General features: G+C 45.7%; 1 protein-coding gene across 2 annotated transcripts; it reads left to right on the top strand.

Annotated features, from left to right (window-relative positions):
* The first annotated feature begins 1,590 nt into the window (after window positions 1-1,590).
* Window positions 1,591-22,335, top strand: GATA6 (GATA binding protein 6). Of its 2 annotated transcripts, none has more exons than XM_071554684.1 (7): window positions 1,591-1,689; window positions 3,022-3,944; window positions 7,252-7,418; window positions 10,671-10,796; window positions 11,934-12,021; window positions 12,156-12,262; window positions 20,590-22,335. In XM_071554684.1, the coding sequence occupies exons 2-7, from the start codon at window positions 3,041-3,043 to the stop codon at window positions 20,755-20,757; spliced, it is 1,560 nt and encodes a 519-aa protein (XP_071410785.1). In that variant the 5' UTR covers window positions 1,591-1,689; window positions 3,022-3,040; the 3' UTR covers window positions 20,758-22,335. The 2 variants fall into 2 exon arrangements, with proteins under 2 accessions (XP_071410785.1, XP_071410786.1); XM_071554685.1 differs by having other exon boundaries at window positions 1,592-1,689; window positions 3,025-3,944.
* The last annotated feature ends 722 nt before the right edge of the window (window positions 22,336-23,057 follow it).

Genomic DNA, 23,057 nt, shown 5'->3' with positions numbered 1-23,057 from the left:
TATTTCTCTCATAATATCCACCCTTACACATGTTTGAAATACCCTCGTGTTTAACTGGAGAAGAGTTGTCCAAATAACTGAAAGGAAACGCAGAGTTTAAAGGTGATAGCTTGGGGCTTTTCAGCCCAGAAATTTGCAGTGGCAGCACTCAAACTGGGGATAAGCGGCGTGGGCATCGATTCCCGCGGCTTCCCCTGCTCTAGTTGCACAGTTGCAGGTAAAAACCATGGGAAAATATTTTACGTTGCAAGCTGGGATCGAAAGACGAGCCGGGCGCTGGCAGACCACGAATCGCTGCCCTCGCTTGCAAAACCTTGTTTTCTATTTAATATTGCACTCACTAAAATATGCCTAAAAGTAAAAAGAAAAGAAAATCACTTCAACCTGGCAGTGACCGATATTATCTAACGATATTATTTAGAGGCAACTGACAAGAAAGAAGTATCACCTTTAATCGTATAATTTAATAGAGAGATGTTTTCTCGAGGAAGTGACTGTTTTCCGATCAAACCACAAAAATTAACGAGTACAATAAAACTTCCAAGTTACAGTCGGTTCACCCACGTCGACAGAACGGATGGCAACAACCAGAGTTTTAGCGTCCCCCCAGCACTGCAAATTCTTCACCTCCCGTTCATCTTGCCTGGAAAAGCCGAAATAAAAGCCATGCCTACCCCAAGAGCGACAGCACTGTGCATCAGCGGATTTGGGCTCCGTTTCTGTCGGGAGGGCTCATGCCTGCCGGCTGCCGAGAGCTGGGCTCTGCTGAACTCCAGCCTTTTGCCGCCGATGACTCTTTCTGTACAAACTGATGATGACAGATATCCAGCTGATAACCTCTGGTGAACGAAGTTATTTTAATTTCCAGTCACTTTCCTGCTAAGTACCATATCAGTTTGTACACAGCTGAGATAAGAGGGCTGCAGGAGTGGGGTGGGGTGGGGGGGAAATAAGAAAGAAACGGAGAAAAAATGCCTACCGCCAGCTGCTGGGATGGACGCATCCCACAGCTTGCTTTGGCTTAACCTGACCGTTGGAGCAACTCAAGGAGGAGCCACAATTTCCCCCCTCAGATACCTCCTATTTTAATGAGAAAAAATAAGGAGATTTGGGGGAGGAAGACATTCACCTGGCTACTTAGAGTGAGAGCCAGGCACACATCCTCCCGGGCCGCTGGCAAACTACGTTCTCTGGATGCCCGAAGGCGCAGAGAAAAAAACCCAAAAGGTTGAATATTCACCATAAAGAAGATATTATTCGGGGAGCAGGGAAGGGTGTGTATTATTTCTGGGGTTTTTCAACAACAACAAGAACAAAAAAGACTGGGGCACTTGGGAGGGCAATCCCCTCTCTGCTCTGTCACGGTCCCCGAGGAGAGGTCCGTCGGCCCCTCGCTGCGGGCACACCGAGGTGCCCCCCCGTTCTGGGACTGCGGCGCAGCGGGCCGGCTGACCGCCGGGACTGGCACCCCTGCGGAGCCCCGTGTTTGTTTAGGGCTGGCCGAGCCCAATCAGGGCCGGCTGCCTGCAGTTTTCCGTCAGGGCTGCGAGAGGCGCCTCCTCTCTCCTTTTTATACATGAGCCACCGGCCGCCGCCGCTGGACTCGCCGCCGCCGCTCACCCCCGCCACACTGGATTTACCGCCCGCCGAGGCCCCACGCCCCGGCCCCATGTGGGTCATCGGCACCAGGTTTGGCCACTCGCTTCTCTTTCCTTGCCTCGCCGCGAATTCCCTTGTTCTTTCTCGTTCTTCTGCTCCTGCTTCTCCGCCCTCGGCCGCTCCGAGGCGAGCACGGCGCGGCGCCGGCTGCGCCTGGCTGGGGGCAGCCCGAGGGAGACCGTGTGGGCAAACATCCGATGCCGGTGCCTGGAGCCCTTATCTGCTGGGAGCCTTATCTCCCAGTTATCTCGCAGGAGAGAGAGACGTATTTGCTGCCTATCTGCGAGGGGGCTCTGTGTGTGTCCTATATTCTTGTGCCTGTGGTTATCTGGAGAGCCCCGGGGTGGGCTGAGAGCGGAGAGCCTCGCCACTCCTCTTGCTGCTACTTCTCCGCGTTCCCTTTCGCTTTCTGCCCCTTATCCCCGAGGCTGGGCACCGGACGCTCTGTGTCCGACTGTCTGTCCGGTCCCTGTCATGCCGGCGGCTCCGAACTGAGACCCGTCGACTCGGGACGGATGTCATCCCCGCGAGGTGTGCTGGGGCTCGGGGCAGGCCCTGAGCCAGGACTGTCCGCTGGCACCGGCCCCCTCGGCCGTCACATCCCGCTCGGCCCGGGCCCGGCCTCGGTCCGTATCCCGCAGCCGCCGCGCACACTTCGAGGCCCGGCCAGTGCGCATCTCCGGTCTCTCGGGTGCCTTTCCCTCCTCCTTCTCCTCCTTTCCGTGACCTTGGGCTGGAAATAAGCAAACAAGCGAGGCGATGCGCGGAAAAGCTAACATCGCTCTCCGGAGAAGTAACCTTAAAGGGATCGCCTTACTAATTGTTTTCTCGGTGGAACCGAGTCAAATGACTCATTCATTGAAATAATCATAACAACGACAACAGCCAAGAAAAGGGCTGCGGCACAGACAGGGAAAAATGTCTCTCGCCCCTTTCCCCACGCCCTCCCGCCCACCTTTCCTCCAGCGTGCTTCATGTTCAAATCCTTAGCCCGGGATGCGAAGGGAGAATGGAGCAGCCTGCCCGCGGCGCCGGGAGCAGGGTTGGAGCTGCAGCCCTGGCCCTGCGGGACTGGCGGCTTCCTGCCCGTCTTGATTTGGGCTGCCTGATCCCATTCCACCGGGGCGAGGGACAACAGCGCCGAGGCGACATGACTGATTAAGCGCTCAGAGGGTCCAGATAAGCCCTGATGAATCTCATTACGGGAGGGAGACGGGCTGTCCTGTTTGCAATCTTTGTTATTATTATTTCTCTCTCCCCCCCTCCCTGCTCTTTTGTGTCCTCCCCTCCCCGCCCTGCCCTGCGGACCCCGCTCCTCCACTCCTCCTCCTCCCCTCCTCCCCCTTCCCCATCCACACCCAGCAGCTAGAAGGGGACCTGGATGGCCGTGGCTGAAGGCGGATGGTGCGCGGTGAAGCGGTGCGCTGCGGACGCCGGTGTTCCCTCCTGCCCCTTCGCGACCAGAGAGCCGCGCCCGCCTCCTCCTTCGCCCTCGTCCTCCTCCTCCGGCTCCCAGGGTGAACGCGGCTCCTCCAAGACTCCTCGGCCGGAGGTCGACGACAGCCACCGGCTTGCCCCGCCGCCGCACTCCGCCGCCGAGGGCAGGTCGCTGCTCGCCCCCTACGTGCACTTCGGGGCCCCCCACCCCTCCGGCCTGCTCAGCTGGGAGGACATCCTGCTCTTCGCGGACTTAGACCAAACCAACAAGCTAATCTGGTCCAGCCGCGGCCCGAAGCTGAGCGCCCTCGGCGCCGAGCAACCGGAGGAGATGTACCAGACCCTCGCCATCTCGGCCGCCCAGGGCCCCACGCCTTACGACGGATCTCCAGGCGGCTTCATGCACTCCACACCCAGCTCGCCCGTCTACGTGCCCACGACCCGCGTGGGGTCCATGCTGCCCACGCTGCCTTACCTGCAAGGTAGCGGTGCGGCCCAGCCCAGCCATCCGGGCGGTGGTCACGCCGTCTGGTCCCAGCCGGCCGCAGAAAGCCCTTCGTACAGTACCAGCAGCGGCTCCCATCCCTCGGGCCGCTTCCCCTATTCCCCAAGCCCCCCGGTGGCCAACGGGGCCTCCCGGGAGCCCGGCACCTACAGCAACAGCCTGGGCGCCAGGGATCAGTACAGCCCCCTGGCCCGGCCGCTCAATGGCTCCTACCCGGGGCCCTACACGTCCTATGTGGGACCGCAGCTCACCCCTGCCTGGCCCACGGCGCCCTTCGAGAACTCCATGCTGCATTGCCTCCAGGGCCGGGCCGCCCCCATCCCGGTTCGAGCACCCAGCGCAGGTAGGACTCGTCGCCGAGGGCAAGGACAGGGTAGGGCAGGGAGGGTCGGCGCACGCCGGGGCTGCCCGATGGAGGGGCCGCGGGGGTGCCGAGGAGCGTGGGGTTCGCTGGCAAGGCGGGCGGCGTGAGTCGGCCCCTGGTGCCTGTGGCAGGACGGCGGTTCAGGGACCGCGGCTTTTCTGGAGTGCAGGTAACTCTCGTTTGTGTTGGATTAGAGGGGAACACATCCCCAAACAGCGGCGTTGTTTCGATTATGGTAATAGGGTCTACAAAACTAGAGATTCCAAAACGAATTGCCCGGTGTAAAACTAGTTTTTAATTTTTTCCAAATCCACACGTTCCTGCTTTCCCTAAATGTAGTCATCTGGGCGAGAAATGGTAACAAATTCACTGCAAATTAATCTTTCTTGTACAGTAAAGGAAAATTGCAGCAGCTTACTTAACACATTTTTAATTATTTCTCCTTACAAAACACTTCACTGCTACATAAAAAAAAAAGAAAGCAGCAAAGTAAAACTTTGGATACAAAAGAGGGAACCTCGTTTATAAACTGCTGTTAAAATACAGCACCTCCTGATGGGGTTTTGTTTTCTCTTCTGAGGTGTCTCTTCCTTTTTTTTTTCCAGTCTAGGAAATTCTTGGAGTAATTAAATTAATTGCAGAAGTGGAGGCTGAGCTGCAATAATTTAGTCAGAGGTAGAAAGATTAACGATTATTGCAGTTTCTTCAGCTTTAGGATATATGTATGTATATATAAATAGAGGTGTACAAAGAGGTATGTGTGGGTATGTACACATTTATATATATTATGTTTATATACATATTCATGTATATATGTGTATGCATTCACTTCAATCATAAACTACCCACCTGGTGGGTATATTTTATAGAGACCATGATTCCCTTTCAGTGCAGTGTGGCAGAAAATTACCCCATGGCTTTTCACCTTTCTTTAGGAGTATGTGCGATGCTTCTCCGGTCTCTCAATGATATCCGGTAGATTTAAGCATTTTAAGACTCTCACTTGGTGTTTAATAACATGATAGAGGGAAAACAACTCAGTTGTAGTAGTGGTAGGAGACGCTGCACCTCACGGAGATATGAAAGTCGAGTTTTTAACTCAATTTCCAAAAGTTACAGTGTAAAACTAGATGATGGAGAAACAAAAAAAACATACTGGTTTTTTTGTTGTTGTTGGGGGTTTTTGTTGATGGGTTTTTTGTTGTTGTTGCTGTTTTTTTCTGGGAGGGACATGGGGTTGGAGAATCTCACGAAAAACAGAGAAGACGGATGAGTAAGAAGGAGCAGAGAAGGAAAGGAGTCGGGCGTTGGAGGAGGTTGGGGCACGAGTGCCAACCCCGACAAGGAGTAGCATGCCAGGTTCTCAGATTCTCCTGCTTCCGAGGCTCTCTCTCCCGCGCTTGTGCCTCCGTTCCCTCAGTGCTGGGGACCGAGGAGCACGGGCTAGCCAGTCTTTCGATGAGGGAAAGGACGAGTGTCAGGGCAGCCTCATAGCAGTGTAACGCGGGACAAAGCTGCTTGGAGTTCCTGGGCCACACGTTTTCTGCTCTTGTAATGCAAAACGCAGCAGCAAAGCTAAAGCCACGCGTGCTACCTTTTCAAAATTGTAGGAAAATTGTTGCCGAAATACTTTTTTTACGGCAAATTATTAGATAGTTTGATAAAGCTTTCTTAACGTTTCTCTTAGAGATATTAATCCAGTATCTAAAATTAAAACTTTTTCTGTTTTCTTTGGGGATAAATATATTATTCACGCTGTAAGAGGAAAAAAATACTTTAAAATGCCCGAGGAATATTGTCATGGCAGAATTTCTTTCTGCAGGCACGAAGACAATGTTATAAAGTAAATAGCTGAGACAAATAACTGTTTAACTTCCCGTGTCCTTGAAGCCTTAAGCATTTTCCTGATTACAGTCTTCCATGGCGCTTTTAGTGCAAAGATTTATTAATCTTAGCGATGTGCTAAGAGCTGCAAGCTGACAACGTAAATTGAACTGTGCTCTCTGGACTGTGCCGTGTGCCCATTCCTCTTTAGCGCCTAATAATTTGCAAACGAAGGGAGAATAGAAAAGTATTTGTGTGGGTGCGGGCCAAAAGGCTGTTTCTTTCTCAGCTCAATGCCCGCCGTGTCACCTCAGTCCTGTTCCCCAATCTGCCCGAGGTTTATAAGCTTCCTTTCGCTGTACAGTGAAACGTAAAAGAATAACCAAATGATGAATTAAGGCAGGTAGCGGAGGGAGGGAAAAATAAAAAAAATTAATGACGAAGTTCTGGGTCTCAAGCAGACCTTTCCAGGCTCGACTCGAAAGCTGCTGTAGAAATCCAAACATCTCCCGTTATTATTTCTGCACAACGTGGCACGTTCTATGTAAAGCCCATATTTATTCCGCCCTCCCCGAAATATGGAGAGATGAATCAGAACAAGGGTTCGCAGGGTTGAAGGTGCTAGCTTTTATAGGTGGTTTGGTTTTTTTTTCCCGTGCATTTAAACCTTTTTCCCCCCTCAGTGTTCAGTAACTATGAAAGCAGGAGGCAGAATACCGCATATTTTTCCATTTCCAGCTCGAATTTGACCAAATGTCCGAGACAAAGTGGTCGCAAACCGTCTCTGCCTTGGCACACCAGAGCCCTCTATACTGGAAGCTTTACTAGTTGCGAGGCATTTAAAATAGGAGTCGGGGAAAAAAGTTCTTGCCCAACTTCGACCCTGGGGAATACTGGGCAAAACGACCACTCCTTATATCCACCCCCAGGGTGGCTCTGGAAATGGCTATTCTGGTAGGCACCTAACTCCCCCCTGTACCCCCCTCAAAAGCCAAGCGCACCTCCGTCTCCTGCCTGAGAGCACCGCGCTGGGGGTTTCGCCCCTCGAGCGGACCCCAGACGGATTTCCCGGGGGCCAAATCCCGACGTGAGTGCAAGAAGGGCCGAGAGTGACGGCTCCGACGGGCCAGTGTCCCCCCAACCCGTCCTGGGGTGCACCGGCTCCGCTACAGTTCGGAAAGCAAAGGCTGTGCCGGGGTCGGCAGCGAGTCTGGTACATCTAAATAAACAGGGACCAAAAAAAGGGGAGGGAATAAAAAAGTGGGGAATTTGTAAAATATCGTCTCATGGTCTCTGTCTCTGTCGGGGAATTGCTTTTCCGAGGGCTGAACAGCGCCGGTTGCTTGCTCGCCCGGGACCAGTCCTTCAGCGCGGCAGGACCGGGGCTGCGCTACGCGGGGCTTCGCTGTGCTCCGCGCCCGCCTGCGGCCATGCCCCACCGCCTCTCCCCTCTGCCCCCCAGAGCTGCTGGAGGACCTGTCCGAGAGCCGGGAGTGTGTCAACTGCGGCTCCATCCAGACCCCGCTGTGGAGGAGGGACGGCACCGGCAACTACCTGTGCAACGCCTGCGGGCTCTACACCAAAATGAACGGCCTCAGTCGGCCCCTCATCAAGCCCCAAAAGAGAGTGGTGAGTGGGGACGGAGGGGAGGAGGCGAGTGAGAGGAGCTGCGCCCAAGGAACACGCAACGCAGTCAGCGCTGGCCAGGGAGAAATCGGGGGCAAGGCCGAGGGAGAGTAATCAGAGTGTATTAGCCTGGTGATCTTTCCGGCTGCAAAACTGAGCAGGTTTGCAGGCCAAAGTGGTCACGATGAGGCGTGACAGGGCTGGTAGCACTCTAGGGACCACTTTGGATCCACCCCCAGGCCTCGCGCTGGCGAAGTGTCCCTCTGCCTCCTCTGTGAACTGCACACCGGGCATGGGCCAGCCTGGCTTTATGAGCTATGCACCCCATCGGTGAGGGGTCTTCGGTGGTTTGGAAGAAATTCGTGCTGATGATGTTGGGCATTTCCATCAGAAAGAAAAAATCAAGGTTGGAAAGTGTTTGTTCAGAGGGCTAGGAATTTCTCCAGACCTGCTTTGTTTGCTCAGAGCTTGATCCTTGGGAATGTAAGCAAGTTTTGTATATAATTCAAAGAAAACCAATTGTTTAAACAGTGATAATAGCCTTTGTTTTGTTTTACTACTAAGAAATGAGCAGCAATTTTTCTAAAAATATACTCCTAAAACTAGGGAGGGAAATAAATAGTACAAACCAGAACCCCTGTTTACAACTCAGGCTGGCACTGAATAGGCAAAGAGAAAATTTAACAAGTGGGAACTGCACATTATGTTTAGTAATTCTGGGTGGAGGTCAGCAGACAGAAATAATACGCTCTTCAGTAATGGCTGTTACTGAGCGAGCCACAATAAATCACGCCGGTATAATCCAAGCTGATGTTTGGGCCCTTGTGTATGGAGACAGTGTATCAAACTCATCAGCCTTTCAAGTCCCTTTCAATCACGCCAGCAGCTTCCTTCCATGCCTATTTTCCTTGTGTTACAAGGCTTCAGTTGACAACCGTTTGAATTTAGGGCCTTTATAGAAGCGAGGGGAAACAAACCCCAAATGCGCAATGATACGAGCAGGCAGTAAGCACTCGAGAATCAACCCGCCTCTGCCTAAAACCCTTTCTTTAAGCCAAAGAGTTAATTCTACTATCAGTCAGAAGTTAATTACGGCAAGGTGCCAGTTTTTTCCTAGCTGATAGTTTAGTAAATTTCGTGACACAAGGTGTTATCACCGCTGACAAAGGCAGCAGCGGAGGGGCCAGACCTGCCGATTGTTTCAAGTGTCAGAGCCCGACTGGCTGTGGCACCCTGGCCCAAGGCAGATTTTAAGTATCTGATACCCTGCCCTCTGTTTCCTTTTTTTTTTTTCTTGAGGGAGTGGTGGGGGTCAAACTACTGCCCGATTTCAGTCTGACACCTCAGCGAAATAACTCTGAAATAGCTTTGTGTAACAATCCCTACCGAGTACCCTGGCCATAACTATAAATCAACTGTGACTGTGTGTTCATAGAGTTGGAAATATGTAGGTGAGAAGGGAAAATGTTTTGAAAACGCTAAACATGTTTAGATTGCCCCGAAGTTTCTGATAAAATTCCTGCAGCAGAAAAGTAATTTCAGCCTCAAAACATGCCAAAATTCTCCTGTTTGTTTAGATATGGGAATAAGCAAAAGCTATTGAAATAAAGTACATGAAGATTTATACCAGGCTGCATAGGAAAGAGAAAGATTTAACCGAGTGAAATATATGACGGCATTTCCCTTGCAAAGAAAGAAAATGAAGCACATGTGTTAAGATCAGCTTTCTTTTCCTCGATGCATGTAAAACTTATATTGAATCAAGGGTGCAATTTGAACACTGTGTTCATACATATTTAATAGTGGGGTAAAAAATTCTGTTTTCATGAGACTTGCATTTTTAAGATTAAAAATTATATGTGTGTTCTTCAGCTTGTATTACACTTGGATGGGTGGTTTGGTTATTCTGTTTTTCAGTGCATTTAATAATAGTTTACTGATTCAAGATTACAAAATTTGTATTTAATCTGGAGCTCTTTATGAGCTGCAATGTAAAATGATGGCTTACTGGTAAAGATAATTGAACAGATAGAATTCAAGAAACTCAGTTTTTACTTTGAAATATTCTTATTCTCAAAACATTTTTATTGGTTTCCCAAGTGGCAGGCAGCTCTGTGGTATCAAAGGTGACCCAGTTACATCTAACAACTAGCAGTAAATGATTCAGGAGGAAGGGCATTGTACCCTTAAGTTAGTAATTTCAGTTATGGGTGCTTTATAGTCAGAATAAGATTAATGCAATCCTCTAAAACTGACTTCTCCATGTAAACTTCTTCAGCTGCCAGACACAGAGCTAGACTCAGGTTTTTCTATATTTTTTTGACAATACGATACTTTGAAAAAGACTAGATTTATGATGTAGCTGGAATTCTTTGCTTGTGATGGACGTAAAAGAGATCACTTGTTACAGGGACTTTTATAACCCATTCACCTTGATTTCACATGTTTATGAGGACTGCCTTCACTTATGATATACAGCCTGCAGCCATAAAGCTCTGGGTTATACGGTTATTTCTGATACAGGGTTGCTTCATCTTGGCTCCAAACTCCACGGAAGAGTGTCATAAATGGCTTGTTTGCAGTGGGGACCTTGTTGTCACCCACCAGCTTTTCTGCTGGGTGAGGGGAAGCTCTTCTCTGTAAAACATGCTCCCAAGGCACGTTATTTTTTGAGTGAAGATAAAATGGGTGATGATAAGAAAATCTTTTTGCAAAGATAATGCTTTTGTATGTGTTATCTCTGGGATGCCCAGGAAAGTTTTTCCTAGCTGTTGTGCCACTGAGGGCAGGTGATTAAAGTGGCTGATTTTATTGATAAATTGGGATTATTTGACCACTGCACAAAGTGCATTGAACTGACTAGAGAAATCGTACAGGAGTAGTGTGCCTTCTCCTCAGCCGGATGGAGCTGTAGTGGAGATGTTTCCTAGCTGCCCTTCTGGAAGAAGAACTGCCAATGCCTGGCATGCCTGGCAGTCTGAACACAGCTCTCTGGGTCAGCAGCTCCCAAATGTGAATTTTGCCTCTGCTGTGACTGCCCAGGGTTGCAGGGTTTCAGTACCTCTTCACATCACCCTCCCACTCTCTGAAATGAGGATAATTCTGTCATATTTCTGGGATGTTGCTGATAGATACTATTAAAAAAAACCTCCCATCCCCACCATGTGCTAAAGTACTTTCTATAAACCATAAAGACATAAACCATTTGCTCCTTCCCCCCTGGTTAAGCATGTGTTTGCCTACGCTTACCTCTAGCCTTCGTCACGGCGGCTGGGCTTGTCCTGTGCCAACTGCCACACCACGACCACCACCCTGTGGCGCAGGAATGCGGAGGGTGAGCCTGTCTGCAATGCATGTGGCCTCTACATGAAGCTCCATGGGGTAAGTGGCTGCTTTGCCAAGGGAGCTTCCCTGCCAGCTCTGGTGCTCCTGGGGGGATGGGATGGTCCTCCTGCCGACAGGTGCCTGGTGGCTTTGGGGAGTGGCACTAAGCTTCCTCAAGTTGGGGAGATATTTCTGTTGCGCTAATGTCTTAACTCATGGTTTGGGCCACTAGGATTTAAACCCGCTCTTTGATGGGGAAAAGAATCTCTAGACCTTTAATAAGACAGTTTTTATAGCTATACCAGCAAAAGATTAAAAGCAATTTCAGCCTTTGTAAGGTAATAATAAAGGAAGAAAAAGCTCTACCCTGAATGTGATGGAGTATGTTTTAGCTAAGACCCCTGTGGATTGTGTTACAGTCAAGCACAAGCGTTTGAAGAGCAAGGGCATTAGGAGTGATTGAGACATGGTCTAGGCCTCAAGAAAAAAGTAAATTATGTCACAGGTTTAAACACTATAATGGTAGTAAATACATGTCTGAATAGTCTTTCCCCACACTGGTGTTATCATTAAGTTAAAATGCATTTTAAGTCAATGTTTTCTGTATAATTATTTTTGACCACATATAAATTTATCAGTATAAATATAAATTTTGATACTATAAATCTGTATTACAGGCAGAACTGCTTATAAGAATAAATACTAGAGTGATTATGACCTAAACCTTCCCTCCTAAGACATTTACTGGTAATGATCTGGTTTGAGTAGCTAGTCCATAGGATGAGGAGCATTTTTTCCTCTCATATGCATTCTTTATTTCCAGAATAAGATAGTAGAGATAATTATGACTGAAATAAGAAATTAAGAATCAGATATATCCCGTTCAATCTAAATACTCATGACCTATTGCCAAATGATGCTGTTTTTTCATGTGTGCTGGTTTTCTGTCTAGTTCACATTAAGAAGAGAAGTTTCCCTACTTTTCTATTCAGCTAAAACTCCCCTTGAATCAAACCATTGCCTTGTCCAAACAAAATGCAAACTTTTTATAGACTCTGTACTGTGGCACAGGAAAAATTGACTTGCTCTACAGGCAGTTTCAAATACCACATTTGATCTTGCAGTGTATTTTGATTTTTGATAATATAGTACATATACAACTCTATGATTGATGTGGAAATTTAATTTTTTCAGGTTCCTCGACCTCTTGCTATGAAAAAAGAAGGAATTCAGACAAGGAAGCGAAAACCTAAGAACATAAATAAATCAAAGGCATGCTCTGGTAAATATAAAAAGAAAAGAAAGTGTAGTAACAATAGTTTATAGTGGTTTTGGGGTTTTTGGTTATCTTTAGAAGGTTATTTTCTTCCCTGGCTGGAAAATATTTCTTTCTATTACTAATTCCAAATCTTTCAGGTAACAGTAGTACTGCAGTTCCTATGACTCCGACATCCACATCTTCTACTAATGCAGATGACTGTAGCAAAACTGCTTCTCCCAGTGCACAGACTGGAGCCTCCGGGGTAAGTGTCTGTATCTGTAAGTAGGCTGATCACTCTGTAATGTTATCACAGCTTTTATCTTATCTAGCAGAACAATAATCTAAACAAACTTTCCAGTTTTGTTAGCTGATACTGGAACAAGATTTTCAGAGGATAACATATATAGCTGTAAACAGAACGACAAGCTGAAGTACTTTACAAACCTCTTAATTATGATCTATCTATTTTTATGATTAAGTTAGCCACATCTTAATCCCATACATTTTGTTTTGAGATGCTCAGGTTCTTCATTTCAAATATTTTCTTTTGAAGGGAAGATAATAAATCATGCCCAACTGATTCTTTCAAGAAAAAATTGTGCATGTACCCCTTTTTATTCTGAGATTATCTGATAAGAATTTATAATACAAGGCACTGCTGCTGATGTCATGTTTTCTGAAAGCTGTTTTATAGAAAGATAGATAGATATGTATGTGTGCATTTTTGCACAATATCCCGAATGACTGGTAAACCCCAGCATGTATGAAGTAAATCATAAAAGCTTTTGTTTTAAGCTAAAATGTGCAATTAAACTCCAATCCAGACCCAACTGAAATCAGGCTGGAGTGCCCTGCTGATTGCAGTGCATAGGAGTTCAGCCCTCTCCCTGCAGATGGCTTCTCAGGGGCCAGATGCTCAGCATCTGGCAGCACTGAGTTTCCGAGGAGCACCAGAGGAGTGCTGATCATTCTCTGCTTTAGTTTTGATCCTTATTTTACATCATGTACTCCAAACATCTCAAACTTCCTTTCTTCACTCAGTTAGCATGTGGGATAAATACTACCTCTAAAGTTGCAAAACTTCATGTGGAATAATTTCTAACTCCTTGGCTACACTTATTTGTTTCCACGTTCATTTCTCAGCCTTCTGTATCCTTTAATCTGCCACATAATTTCTTTGAAAAGCTTTCCTCATGTGGCTTTCTCTAGTATTTTATTAATAAAAAGAAGACATTGTTTATAATAACTATTTTTCAATATGTCTTGACATTCCCAACATCAAAATTCCTTTCAATAGTTTAATTTCTGATGTACAAAGTTTCATTGTACAAGCAGAGGAAAACCCCCATTTTTAGCAAATGTGATTGTTTGTGGACTGACAGGGCCACCCAATTTCAGAGGCACTGGGTTTTGGGTTTGGATCCTGTAAGACTAGGATATTACTAAAAGAGTTTGTCTTTGACTTGAGAAAACCCTGTCAATCCAATACAATAAACAGATCACATTAAAAAAAAGAAGAGAAATACTAACTGAAAACTGAACTGCTTCAATTTCCGAAGGGAGTTTCAAACTCTCCTGGTGAACTACCATGCACTGTTTTGGGCTCTCCTCTAATACTTGCGAAGGAAAAAATGTAGCCACATTTTCCTTAAATTTTCCTTACATTACCTTGAGCAGTGCTAGTGATCCTGAGCAATATGGTGAGATTTAAATAATGGATAGAAATGGAAGCACAATCCCAGCTGAGATCGAGGCAGTGGTGTAGGCTGTGGCAGCACAGCTGCATGCTGCTGGGGAAGGAGAGGCCAATAGAGGAGATCTCATTTTCACTATGCTGTTGTCTTCTTGGCTGGCTAAAGCCTAGTCCTTCTCCCTAGAAAAGCATATCAAACATGTTATTAATAATTTTATGTTATAATTTTAATAGTACCATTTTTAATATGATTTTGTCAGGTGGAGTTGTGAGGTGTACCAGAGGAAAGTGAGGTTGGGGGCACAGTCTGTGAGCCTAATGACTCCTTGAAAGCTGTTAGCAATTAAGACCAACTCCCAGGGACCCTTAGTTACACGCTGGCATCCCCAGTGTCAGGGCTTCAGTTCTGTCTGATTTTTCCATAGCAGATCAGACTGGGAGAGGACACCTGCACAACAGCCGGGGAAATCTTTTCCTTTGTCTCAGCAGGCAGCATGGTAAAACTTGCACAGCCTTTTCCCCACCATGATTTGATCAGATGTGCCTTCATATGCAAAGCACTTAGAAATGCCCTCCCTCTTGTGAAAAATTTCAATGAAAGGAAATAATGGAGAGAGACTGTGACATGTGCTGAAGAAGGCAATGTGCAGCAGCAACTGGTACAGGGATCCCCCTGACTCCCTCCCAAACTATGTGCACCCCAGGCCCATGCTATGGAAATGAAGGCAGGATTGGGAGGGGAGCAGTTATCAGGACATGTCACAGGCATGGTCACATCCTTCCCTTGGGCTCCTGGCTTTGCCCAAGAATCTGTAATTCAAAGCGATGAGGACTGGGGAGACTGGAGATTGAAAGCAGAAAGAGGTGGCTGTTAAAACCGGCTGTCGTTGCCCCAGACATAATTTGGGAACATGATCACTGTCTGCAAAGGATGCAAAATAATTTCTTAGGGGCCTCAATCCTGTGAAAGGGTCTGAGTGCTCATAAAGCCCATTGAAGTTGTTATGAGTGAAGGGATGTCAGCATTTTAGAGTGAGGCAGCCTGTAATCTGATCACATGCTGAAGTAAAGGTATTCTATTAGAATTCTGTTCTCCTTAATTATTTTTCTTTTCCTTTTTGAGTTGATCCATTGATAAGTCAAAGGTTTGTTACCATTCCTAGAATAGGCAATGGCTTTACCTGAGAAGAATAAACTTCTCCAGATCATGTCAGGAAGGAAAAAAAATCTCAGATGGACAAATTCAGTCCCTACAATCTTTGCTCACTCTAACAAGACCATTGACTCCTCACTGGGGTGCTGGTGACATTGCTGAAACATGGGCACCTGCTGGAAGTGTGAACCTGGCTTATTCCCCACACATTACACAACAGGCATGGCAACTTGTTTTTGTTTTCCTCTGTTTTCTCTTCTCTAGCCTTTATTCTATGAAGAGGGAAAATGCCAAATTGACATCAGGCAGAGAAATCTGGTGATGTTTTAGAAACTGTTGTGTGAAATTCACAGCAATATCGTTGCTAAATGAAACAGAGAAAATGAATTCCTCTACTGGTACAAAAGCAATTTATTATGCCGTTTATGGGAGGCTGCCAAAAAAGTTTCCAGTTATGTAGAAATCTAATGGAAATGAAATTCAGCAGAATTCATTTGTGGCAGTAACATTCACTTTCTGCCCTACCTTTCTTTATCTCTCCTAAAGCAAAGTATAGAAGGGAGGTCAGAAAGAGAAGGGCAGCCATTACTCTTGGCAATGTCTTTGAGACTACCCATTTCATGAAGGGAATCTTATATTATGCCAATTTTGAGACAAATTAGCAAGAACCTTAAATGTTGATTTTACATTCTAGCTGAAGTTTAAACATTTAAAAGATATGATTAATGAATTGCTGTGCAAGTAAAGTTGATTTCAAACATCCAAAAGTGTAGAAGTGTTTGATCAGAGACATTTTGTTGTCCCATTGTAAAGGGGCTATTTGCCAAATTCACATCTGGATCTAGGATTTAGATTCATTTCTGTTTTCCTAAGCAGTATAAGTACTGGGTGCGCTGTGTTACCAGCTGCATGATAGATGAAGTTGCCTTATGCCCCCATAAAAAGAAGATTTGAAGGTTTCAGACAACTTGCATCTGCATCTATACCTGCTCTCCCTTTGATGCTGCTGAAAATGTACAGAGAAAAGCTCCACCATATAAGTTGCTAAACAGAGGACACAGTCTGTAGTGCAAAGTTGTCCATTTTCATGCAGGATCTCCAACAACTGTGATAACCAGAAGGACTTTATTCCCATATTAGGATAAAAAGCAGTATGAAACCTGCTGTAAAATCTGCTTTTTATGGCAGGACACTGAGGCTCCTTGAGCCAGGCCTGATGAAAGGCTCAGTAGCACTCTTCATTCAGAAGTGTCTCCTGTGTCCTTTGTCTCCAGTTTGGAGCTATTTCAGAAGGACCATAATCACACACCACAGAATAACTTAGGAGGTAAAACTAGTGCTTACTTCCCTTGGAGATTTACCTTGAGAAATGGTTCAAGACTGGCTCTTCAGTGTTAAAGGGTGTGAAGTAAGAGAGCTGACTGAGATGGGCTCAGCAGGTTGTGAGCTAGCAGGAAAATGCAGTTTTAACTGTCCCTGAAATGCGGGACAAATGGGGCTGTATTATCTGAATGGCTTCTCCTGCATTTACCTTCTTTTGTTTCCAGAAGAAGATTCATGATCTGGTTATAGATGGTATTGTTTGTTTCTGTTTAGGCAGCTCCTGTTTAGGCAGCAAATGGATAGGAAGCTCATGCAGGGGAATCAGCCTCCATACAGAATGTCCCAGAGTCTGTCTGGATGAACCAGAGACTTGATCTCTTAAAACAATATACTAGCCACCTCGATATTGGGAAGTTGAATGTCTGAGGGTCCTTCAGATTATCTGATGATAAGATTTTAGTTGGTAAAGAATAATTTCATAGCCATTGGGACAATTTCCATAAGAAAGGCTCACCGGCATGGTTGGTAGGACTTTCACCTGGAAAATGGGAACACAGTGCTTCAGTCCTGGTATGAGTAAATATTTATCTAAACCAGGTGGAATAAGATCCACAGAAGGCATGAGGAACATGGCAACCTAAAATATCAAATAGTATGGTAGACCTGGGAGACCTGACACTGTAGTTTAAATCTTTCTTGATTGCCTACCTCTTCTTCATTTGTCCTCACTTCTGGACAAATAGGATGCTACTTTCCCCAGTTTCATACACTGAGTCATTAATTTTCTTTGCTCTGTATACACGTATCCAAAAGAGAGCATTTCATTTTTGTATCAAACATAATGAAGCAATCCAGCCTTTTTGTTTCAGTAAAGACAACCAAGGAAAAAGTGTTTTTTGCTTCTTCCCCAAAATTCTGTATGCATATGGACGCATACCTTTCGCTTGGTTTTGTTTTATTGCCAAAGCAATAAAGCCAGTTACTCATACAGCCCTTGACAGCAGTGGGGTCATCAGTTTTCCAAGACATGCTGGAAGTGCCTCCCTTAGGAAATTAATGAAGTATTAACTGCAGATTTATGTTACTATAATACAAAGGAGAGATTAGAAGATATGTAAACTTACATGTCTGCAGTATAAACAAAAGGATCAATTGGACTAGCAAGAAATGACAACTTTGAGGGTCATTACACCAGAAAACCCCCCATCATTTTGTAGTGCTGAGACTTGCTCTTCAGAAACCAGTGACAGTACTGGGAAAATGTGCTCTTGATGCAGATGGCAGTTATTGCAAGAAGGCTGAGGCTGGAAAATTAAGAACTCCACCAGTCTGGCACAGCACCTTATATGCAAAAGAAGTCTTTGCAAATGTGTTTTGGCTGACTACAGTTATCATTTAAGTAGCAAAACTAAACTAGGCTAACCAAGGAGAAAGTGAATCTCGGCTGAGACTCAGCTAATTACAGACTTAGTGAAATGTCCAAAATTCATTGAGCATTTTGAACCTGTGAAATGGATAGAGTAAAGGTCTATCTGGCAGAGCAAAGGTCTAGATCAAGGCCCTTTGCCACTGCCTGCAGCTATCCTTGCTCAGAGCATTTCTGTCTTGCCTGCAAAGGTGCGGGGAAGGCCAGGGGGAAAAGAGTCCTTCCCCCCTCCCTGCTTTCTGCGGTGGGCAGATGGTGCAAGAAGGAGCAGGTGGAAGAAAGCAAGATTCTTTCATCCAGAGCTATTGCTGATGTTCCCCAAGTGCTGGCCACCACAGGCTGAGGGGCCTGGTTTCAATCTGGAGCAGCTTTAGTGGGGGTAAATTTGGATCCAATGTGCCAAGGTTTGGGTATGATCTAGGTGTCTAAGTACTTCGTGTCTCTGGCAGAAGTCTCCTTGTGTGTTTGGTGGGCAGGTCCTCTACAGAAAGGCCGCCTCTGATCCAGACAACCTACATGGGGGTGACTTATGACCAGCTCCTGCTGGTTTGGGTAGAAAGAACCTTTGCAGATACAAACATAACCTTCCAGTTTGTTTGGGAGGCAGTCTCTTTCCAATGGGCTTTATTAATTTTTCCCTCAGAAAGCTTACCTTCAGTTGATTATCTATCCTATTATCAGATTTCAGCAATTAAAATAAAAATAAATGCATTACCTTTTTACTGATAGAAACAGCTGTTGTGAATTAGATCTTACTGACTTCAGCAGCATTGTTCAACTTATTTATTTCACCTGACAAATGTCCTCTAGTAACTAAGTGCAACTTCTGTAATCTTTTGTCCCTTAAAGCTGGAGAATTAAGAGCAGACGTAGGAAAGCTCAGGAACAGAGCTGTGATTCTGTCATGTCCTTTTGTGAGCTAGAGTTTGTTTTCCATGTCTCACTTTGGGAGCTGCCCAAGTTGCCTGGATTTGTCATGACATTACTGGGGTGGGGTTTCCAGGCTCGGTAGTCCTGCCCAGGTCCTGCCCGTCCTGGCTCAACAGAGCCAGAATCCAGCCTTGGTCAAGCAGGGATGGGCAGTCTTCAAATAGGACATTGCCTGTACGTCCTCCCTTCTGGGGTGCCCAAGGGAGGGGTACCTGATAACCCCACATGGAAACTATGGATCTGCACACGCCACCTTTGTAGGGCTGAATCAGGAGAAGGGTGAATTACACTTTCCAAGCCCGGAAAAAAAAGGCAGTGATAAGATATTTGCCTACCGGAACAACAGCTGCAAATATGGGCAAATGGGAACCTTTCAAAGCAGCTCCTAGTATTTTTAGCTCAGGTTGAGCACACACTGCTCAACACTAATTCAAACCTCTCTTCCAAGGTGGAGAGACTGAAGCTATTAAAAATTATATCTTTTACGCTAACAGAAGTCTATTTGTTGTATTAGAAATTAAAAAAAGGCTTCCAAAAGCTAGGCTGATGCAAGACCAAAATGGGACCCAAAGGTTAGCCTGGAACCTGCCTCATTGAATTCTCCATGCACAGTCACAGGGAAAGAGAATACAGAGATTCGTTGTCATTGATTGGAAATTATATATTTGAGAGAGCAATGAAACATATTTCTTAGGACTAGAGCTATTTTGGCTGGTTTGGGAGGACAGGCTGTTTTCCTTCCTTCTCTGAATTTCTGGGTAGTGACTAATGGAGCAGGATCAAGGTTGATCACTGAATGGAAGAGTAGCAGCCATCAGTCATTTTAATAAAAGCTAAAGAAAATATTGTAGTCCAAGTTATTTCAGAAAAAAATGACTCCTAACAATGAGAATCTCTTTCAGAAGGTGAGGTTTTCCCCACTTTAAGCATGGCAAAAAACCCTTCACAGCAGCATTTGGAAATTACCTTTGAATAAATGAAGCCTTGCTTTTCCTATGTCAGGATTGCTAGCTTGGCACAGCTCCAGGAGAGCCAAGAGCTCTACTCTTGTAAAATGATTAAATATGTATACTTTTCACTTAAACAGCAGGCAGGAAGCTTCTGCAGTCATGGTTTAGGATAGCCTTTTTTTTCTTTTAAGGAATTTCATCCGAAGACTATCCATTAACAACTAAATTAAGGTTTTAAAGTTGACATATCCAAGGGTTAATTTTGCATGAAGTCAGCTCTTAAACATTTCCTTTATCAGGTGAAAATGTTGCCCCTTCTCTGTCTGGCACTGTGAATTTTTCCTCTTTAGCAGATCTGCTCAGCCTCATGGAAAAAATGATTGTTCCTTTGTCTTTGCAACTCTCCATTTCTCTGTTAAAATAACTGGACTGGTTCCAGTGTGGTTCAGAGGTTCATCTTTGTGCCTACCAGGGCTCCCCTGCATGTTGCCTTGCGTAGGCAGCAGAACAAAAAGACTCCTGCTTCAAAGACATCGTGTTTGTCCACTAGAGATTAAAAGAGCATCTTCTCCAGTGGCCAGGGATGAAGTGGTTGTGGCTAACATTTTGAAGAGTGAGGAATGATTTTAGGCATTTCAAGGTCTGAGGGACCCAAGCAGGCTGAATTCCAGGAGATGTTCCATATTTGCTGCTGGAGAATTGGGATGTATCAGGCTTCTCCCACCGGGGAAGAAAAACTACAGGTGCTACTACTCCTGGATCACATTTTTGATGTTGGCACTTGTGTCTCTTCAGTAGGGGGCAGTGGGACACATGCACCCTTGTTTCTTCACCATGATCTGGTTTCCAGGTTTTTATGCACATCATATGCTGTCTTTTCCACCTGTCCAAATGCAGATATCTCTCCCATTAGCAATGAATGACTGGGCTGATGCTGAGACATTTTTTTGCTTCAGGATTTCAAGGCACAGGGGCAAGCAGAGGGCAAACCCTGCTTTTCTGCAGAAATCCCGGAATAATGGCTGTGCCCTGGGCCCACTGTGCTCTCACTTGCACCTGGTGCATGCAAAGCTCACCCACTCAATAACTGTCTTTGCTCCCTCCCTCTCTCCAGGCGAGCTCGTCGGTGATGTCTGGCCCAGGAGAGAGCACCAGTCCCGAAAGCAGCAACCTTAAGTATTCAGGTCAAGACGGGCTGTACACAGGAGTCAGCCTGACCTCCACGGCTGAAGTGACGGCATCTGTGAGACAGGATCCCTGGTGTGCCCTGGCTCTGGCGTGACCCGGTGTGAGGAAAGCTGGATCCTGGCGCTGCATGGCAGCCCCCACACGTCCACACAGAGTTTCTTCTGTGGAGAGGTTGCAGCAGCAGCAAGACTACTGGCAAAGACCATTCCTCCAAAATTGTTTTTGAGCCTTGGTGGCAGAGGTGTTTTTCAGCCTCTGAAAGGGGCTCTGCCAAAGCATCCAGTTCCTCATCTATGCAAGAAAAACATAGGGAAAGTAAATGACCACCAGGGGATAGCTAATGCAGCCTTACAATCTCAAAAAAACCACCATCACCAAAAAAACTAAACAAAAAAAAGAAAAAAAGGGAAAAAAATAAAAAGAAGAGATAGATCTAGACCTATTGACAGATTTCAGAAACACACCCTTGACTTACCCAGCAGTGCTGCCTTTCTGATTGCATAATTGTTCACTCTCATCGCCTTTACCCCTAAGAATTTGGTGGAAGCCATCAGTGTTGAGAAGGGATTAGCAAAGACTTTAATTGTCAGAGATAGTGAAATAGTTTTTAAGGAGTGTCAGAAGTGTATGTGGCTTAAGTCAGCACATACTTACACTGAACATTTGATGTCTTTGCCCGGTCAGACCTCTCCTACTGTGCCCTCCATCTTCAGTGTGCCTTGCTCTGCTGTTCAGAGTCCAGCTATGGTGCTGGAAGAAATCACAATGTTTGGTACAACTCCCACAAGGTCCAACTGGTTATGGAGATTTTGGGGTTTTTCTTTTCTGGTTTAAAATATTTACTCACTTTGCAAGACTACAATGTAACTTTTAAAGTACACTGTGACTGAGATTTATGAAAGTTCGTATTTTCTGGCTGAACTGTATAGAGTCAGTTGGAATTTGTAAACAGGGTAGCAATCAGATATTTTTCTTCCATATATACAATAATTTTTTAAAGAAGTGCAATTTGCGTTGCAGCAATCAGTGTTAAATCATTTGCATAAGATTTAACAATGGTTTTTATACGAATGAATGAATGTAAACATTTTAACTTAATGGTACGTAAATAATTTAAAAGAAAAACTTAACTAGGCATCCTTAGGCTTTTTAGCGCAACAAAAATGCATCCACTTTCTGTATTTACAGAATCAGAATCACAGAGTATTCTGAGTTGGAAGGGATCCACAAGGATCATGGAGTCCAACTCTTAAGTCAATGGCCCACATAGGGAATTGAACCCACGACCTTGGCATTATTACAACCAAGTTTTAACCAACTGAGCTAATCTCATTTTCAAAGAACAAGCCTTCTCTCAGGAAATTGCCCTTGCCATTTGCTCAGAAGTGTTGTACAAAAATGCAAATGCATCCCCAAGGCTTTTTTTTGCCATTGAATAAGTGTGTGCTGGAAAGAAACAAATTGACACGAACTTTTACTACCTAGCTGATATATATGTAAATACTACCAAAGATATCTAGGCATCTTGAAAATGTAGGATGCAATCTGTATAGTGCGACTGACACATAGTTAGGTTGGTTTCCATTCATTTTTAAGTGGGATGTCATTTGGAAAGTTGTTTCATCAGAGCTTTAAAAATAAAAGGGTATCATTTTGGGATCTTTTTCCTGTACAGTGTGACTTCTCCTTTGTCTCTAACCCAGCTGTTAAGCTACATTAAAAGCTATGGAAAGGTATCTGGTACAGACAGCACATCTGATGACTGCAAGGAAGGTCTCCAGCTGAAGTGCCTGCTCTGTCTATCTAAGTCTGCATTGCGTGTGGTTTTTCTGCAGCTCCCCTTACTTCTGATGATATGTGAAACTAGGGCCTCCACCTACCAATACAAGCTTGGCATGGGTACACATGAGGTTTTTCTGATGGAAGTCTGGGAAACTGAGCCCATGCCCTGTGAGGACTATCATGGTTTTGCTTGGCCTTCACATCATAGCTGAAGGATCTCACCCAGGTCCCCTGAGTGGGCAAATATCAGAATGTCACCCACTGCAGACATAACTGCTGGATGGCAGAGCCTTTGTGTGCCTGCTGGCATCCTCTGGTGGCCAGAGGTGAAGGGCAGCAAAAACTGATGGCACTGCTGCTGAAAAGAGAAGACAGTGAATTTTAGCTACTAAGGGAAGTGGAAAACCTTTTGCTGGCTCCTTTTTCTCCATTGCTCAGCGGACTGGCACAAGAGTTACTGCTGTGCATGATTTTCAGCTACGTCACCAGTACTGTTGGACTGGGAAGCTGGGATGCCCAAACTCTGTACCCAGTGACCTGTGGAGTGGCTGCAATGCATCTCTTTGCCTCTCTGTGCCAGACCTTCTTTTGGGGTGAACTGGGTTCCCTGTC

This window comes from Pithys albifrons, chromosome 4 (assembly GCF_047495875.1).
Source record: "Pithys albifrons albifrons isolate INPA30051 chromosome 4, PitAlb_v1, whole genome shotgun sequence".
Classification (NCBI taxonomy): Eukaryota; Metazoa; Chordata; class Aves; order Passeriformes; family Thamnophilidae; genus Pithys; species Pithys albifrons.
Note: the sequence above shows the minus strand (reverse complement) of the source record. Positions and strands in the feature narration are given on the sequence as shown.

Coding starts and splice junctions, on each gene's coding strand:
- GATA6 (XM_071554684.1), top strand. CDS start 3,041: ATGGCCGTGGCTGAAGGCGGATGGTGCGCGGTGAAGCGGTGCGCTGCG. Junction 3,945..7,251: donor GGTTCGAGCACCCAGCGCAG/GTAGGACTCGTC, acceptor TCTGCCCCCCAG/AGCTGCTGGAGGACCTGTCC. Junction 12,263..20,589: donor CACAGACTGGAGCCTCCGGG/GTAAGTGTCTGT, acceptor CCCTCTCTCCAG/GCGAGCTCGTCGGTGATGTC.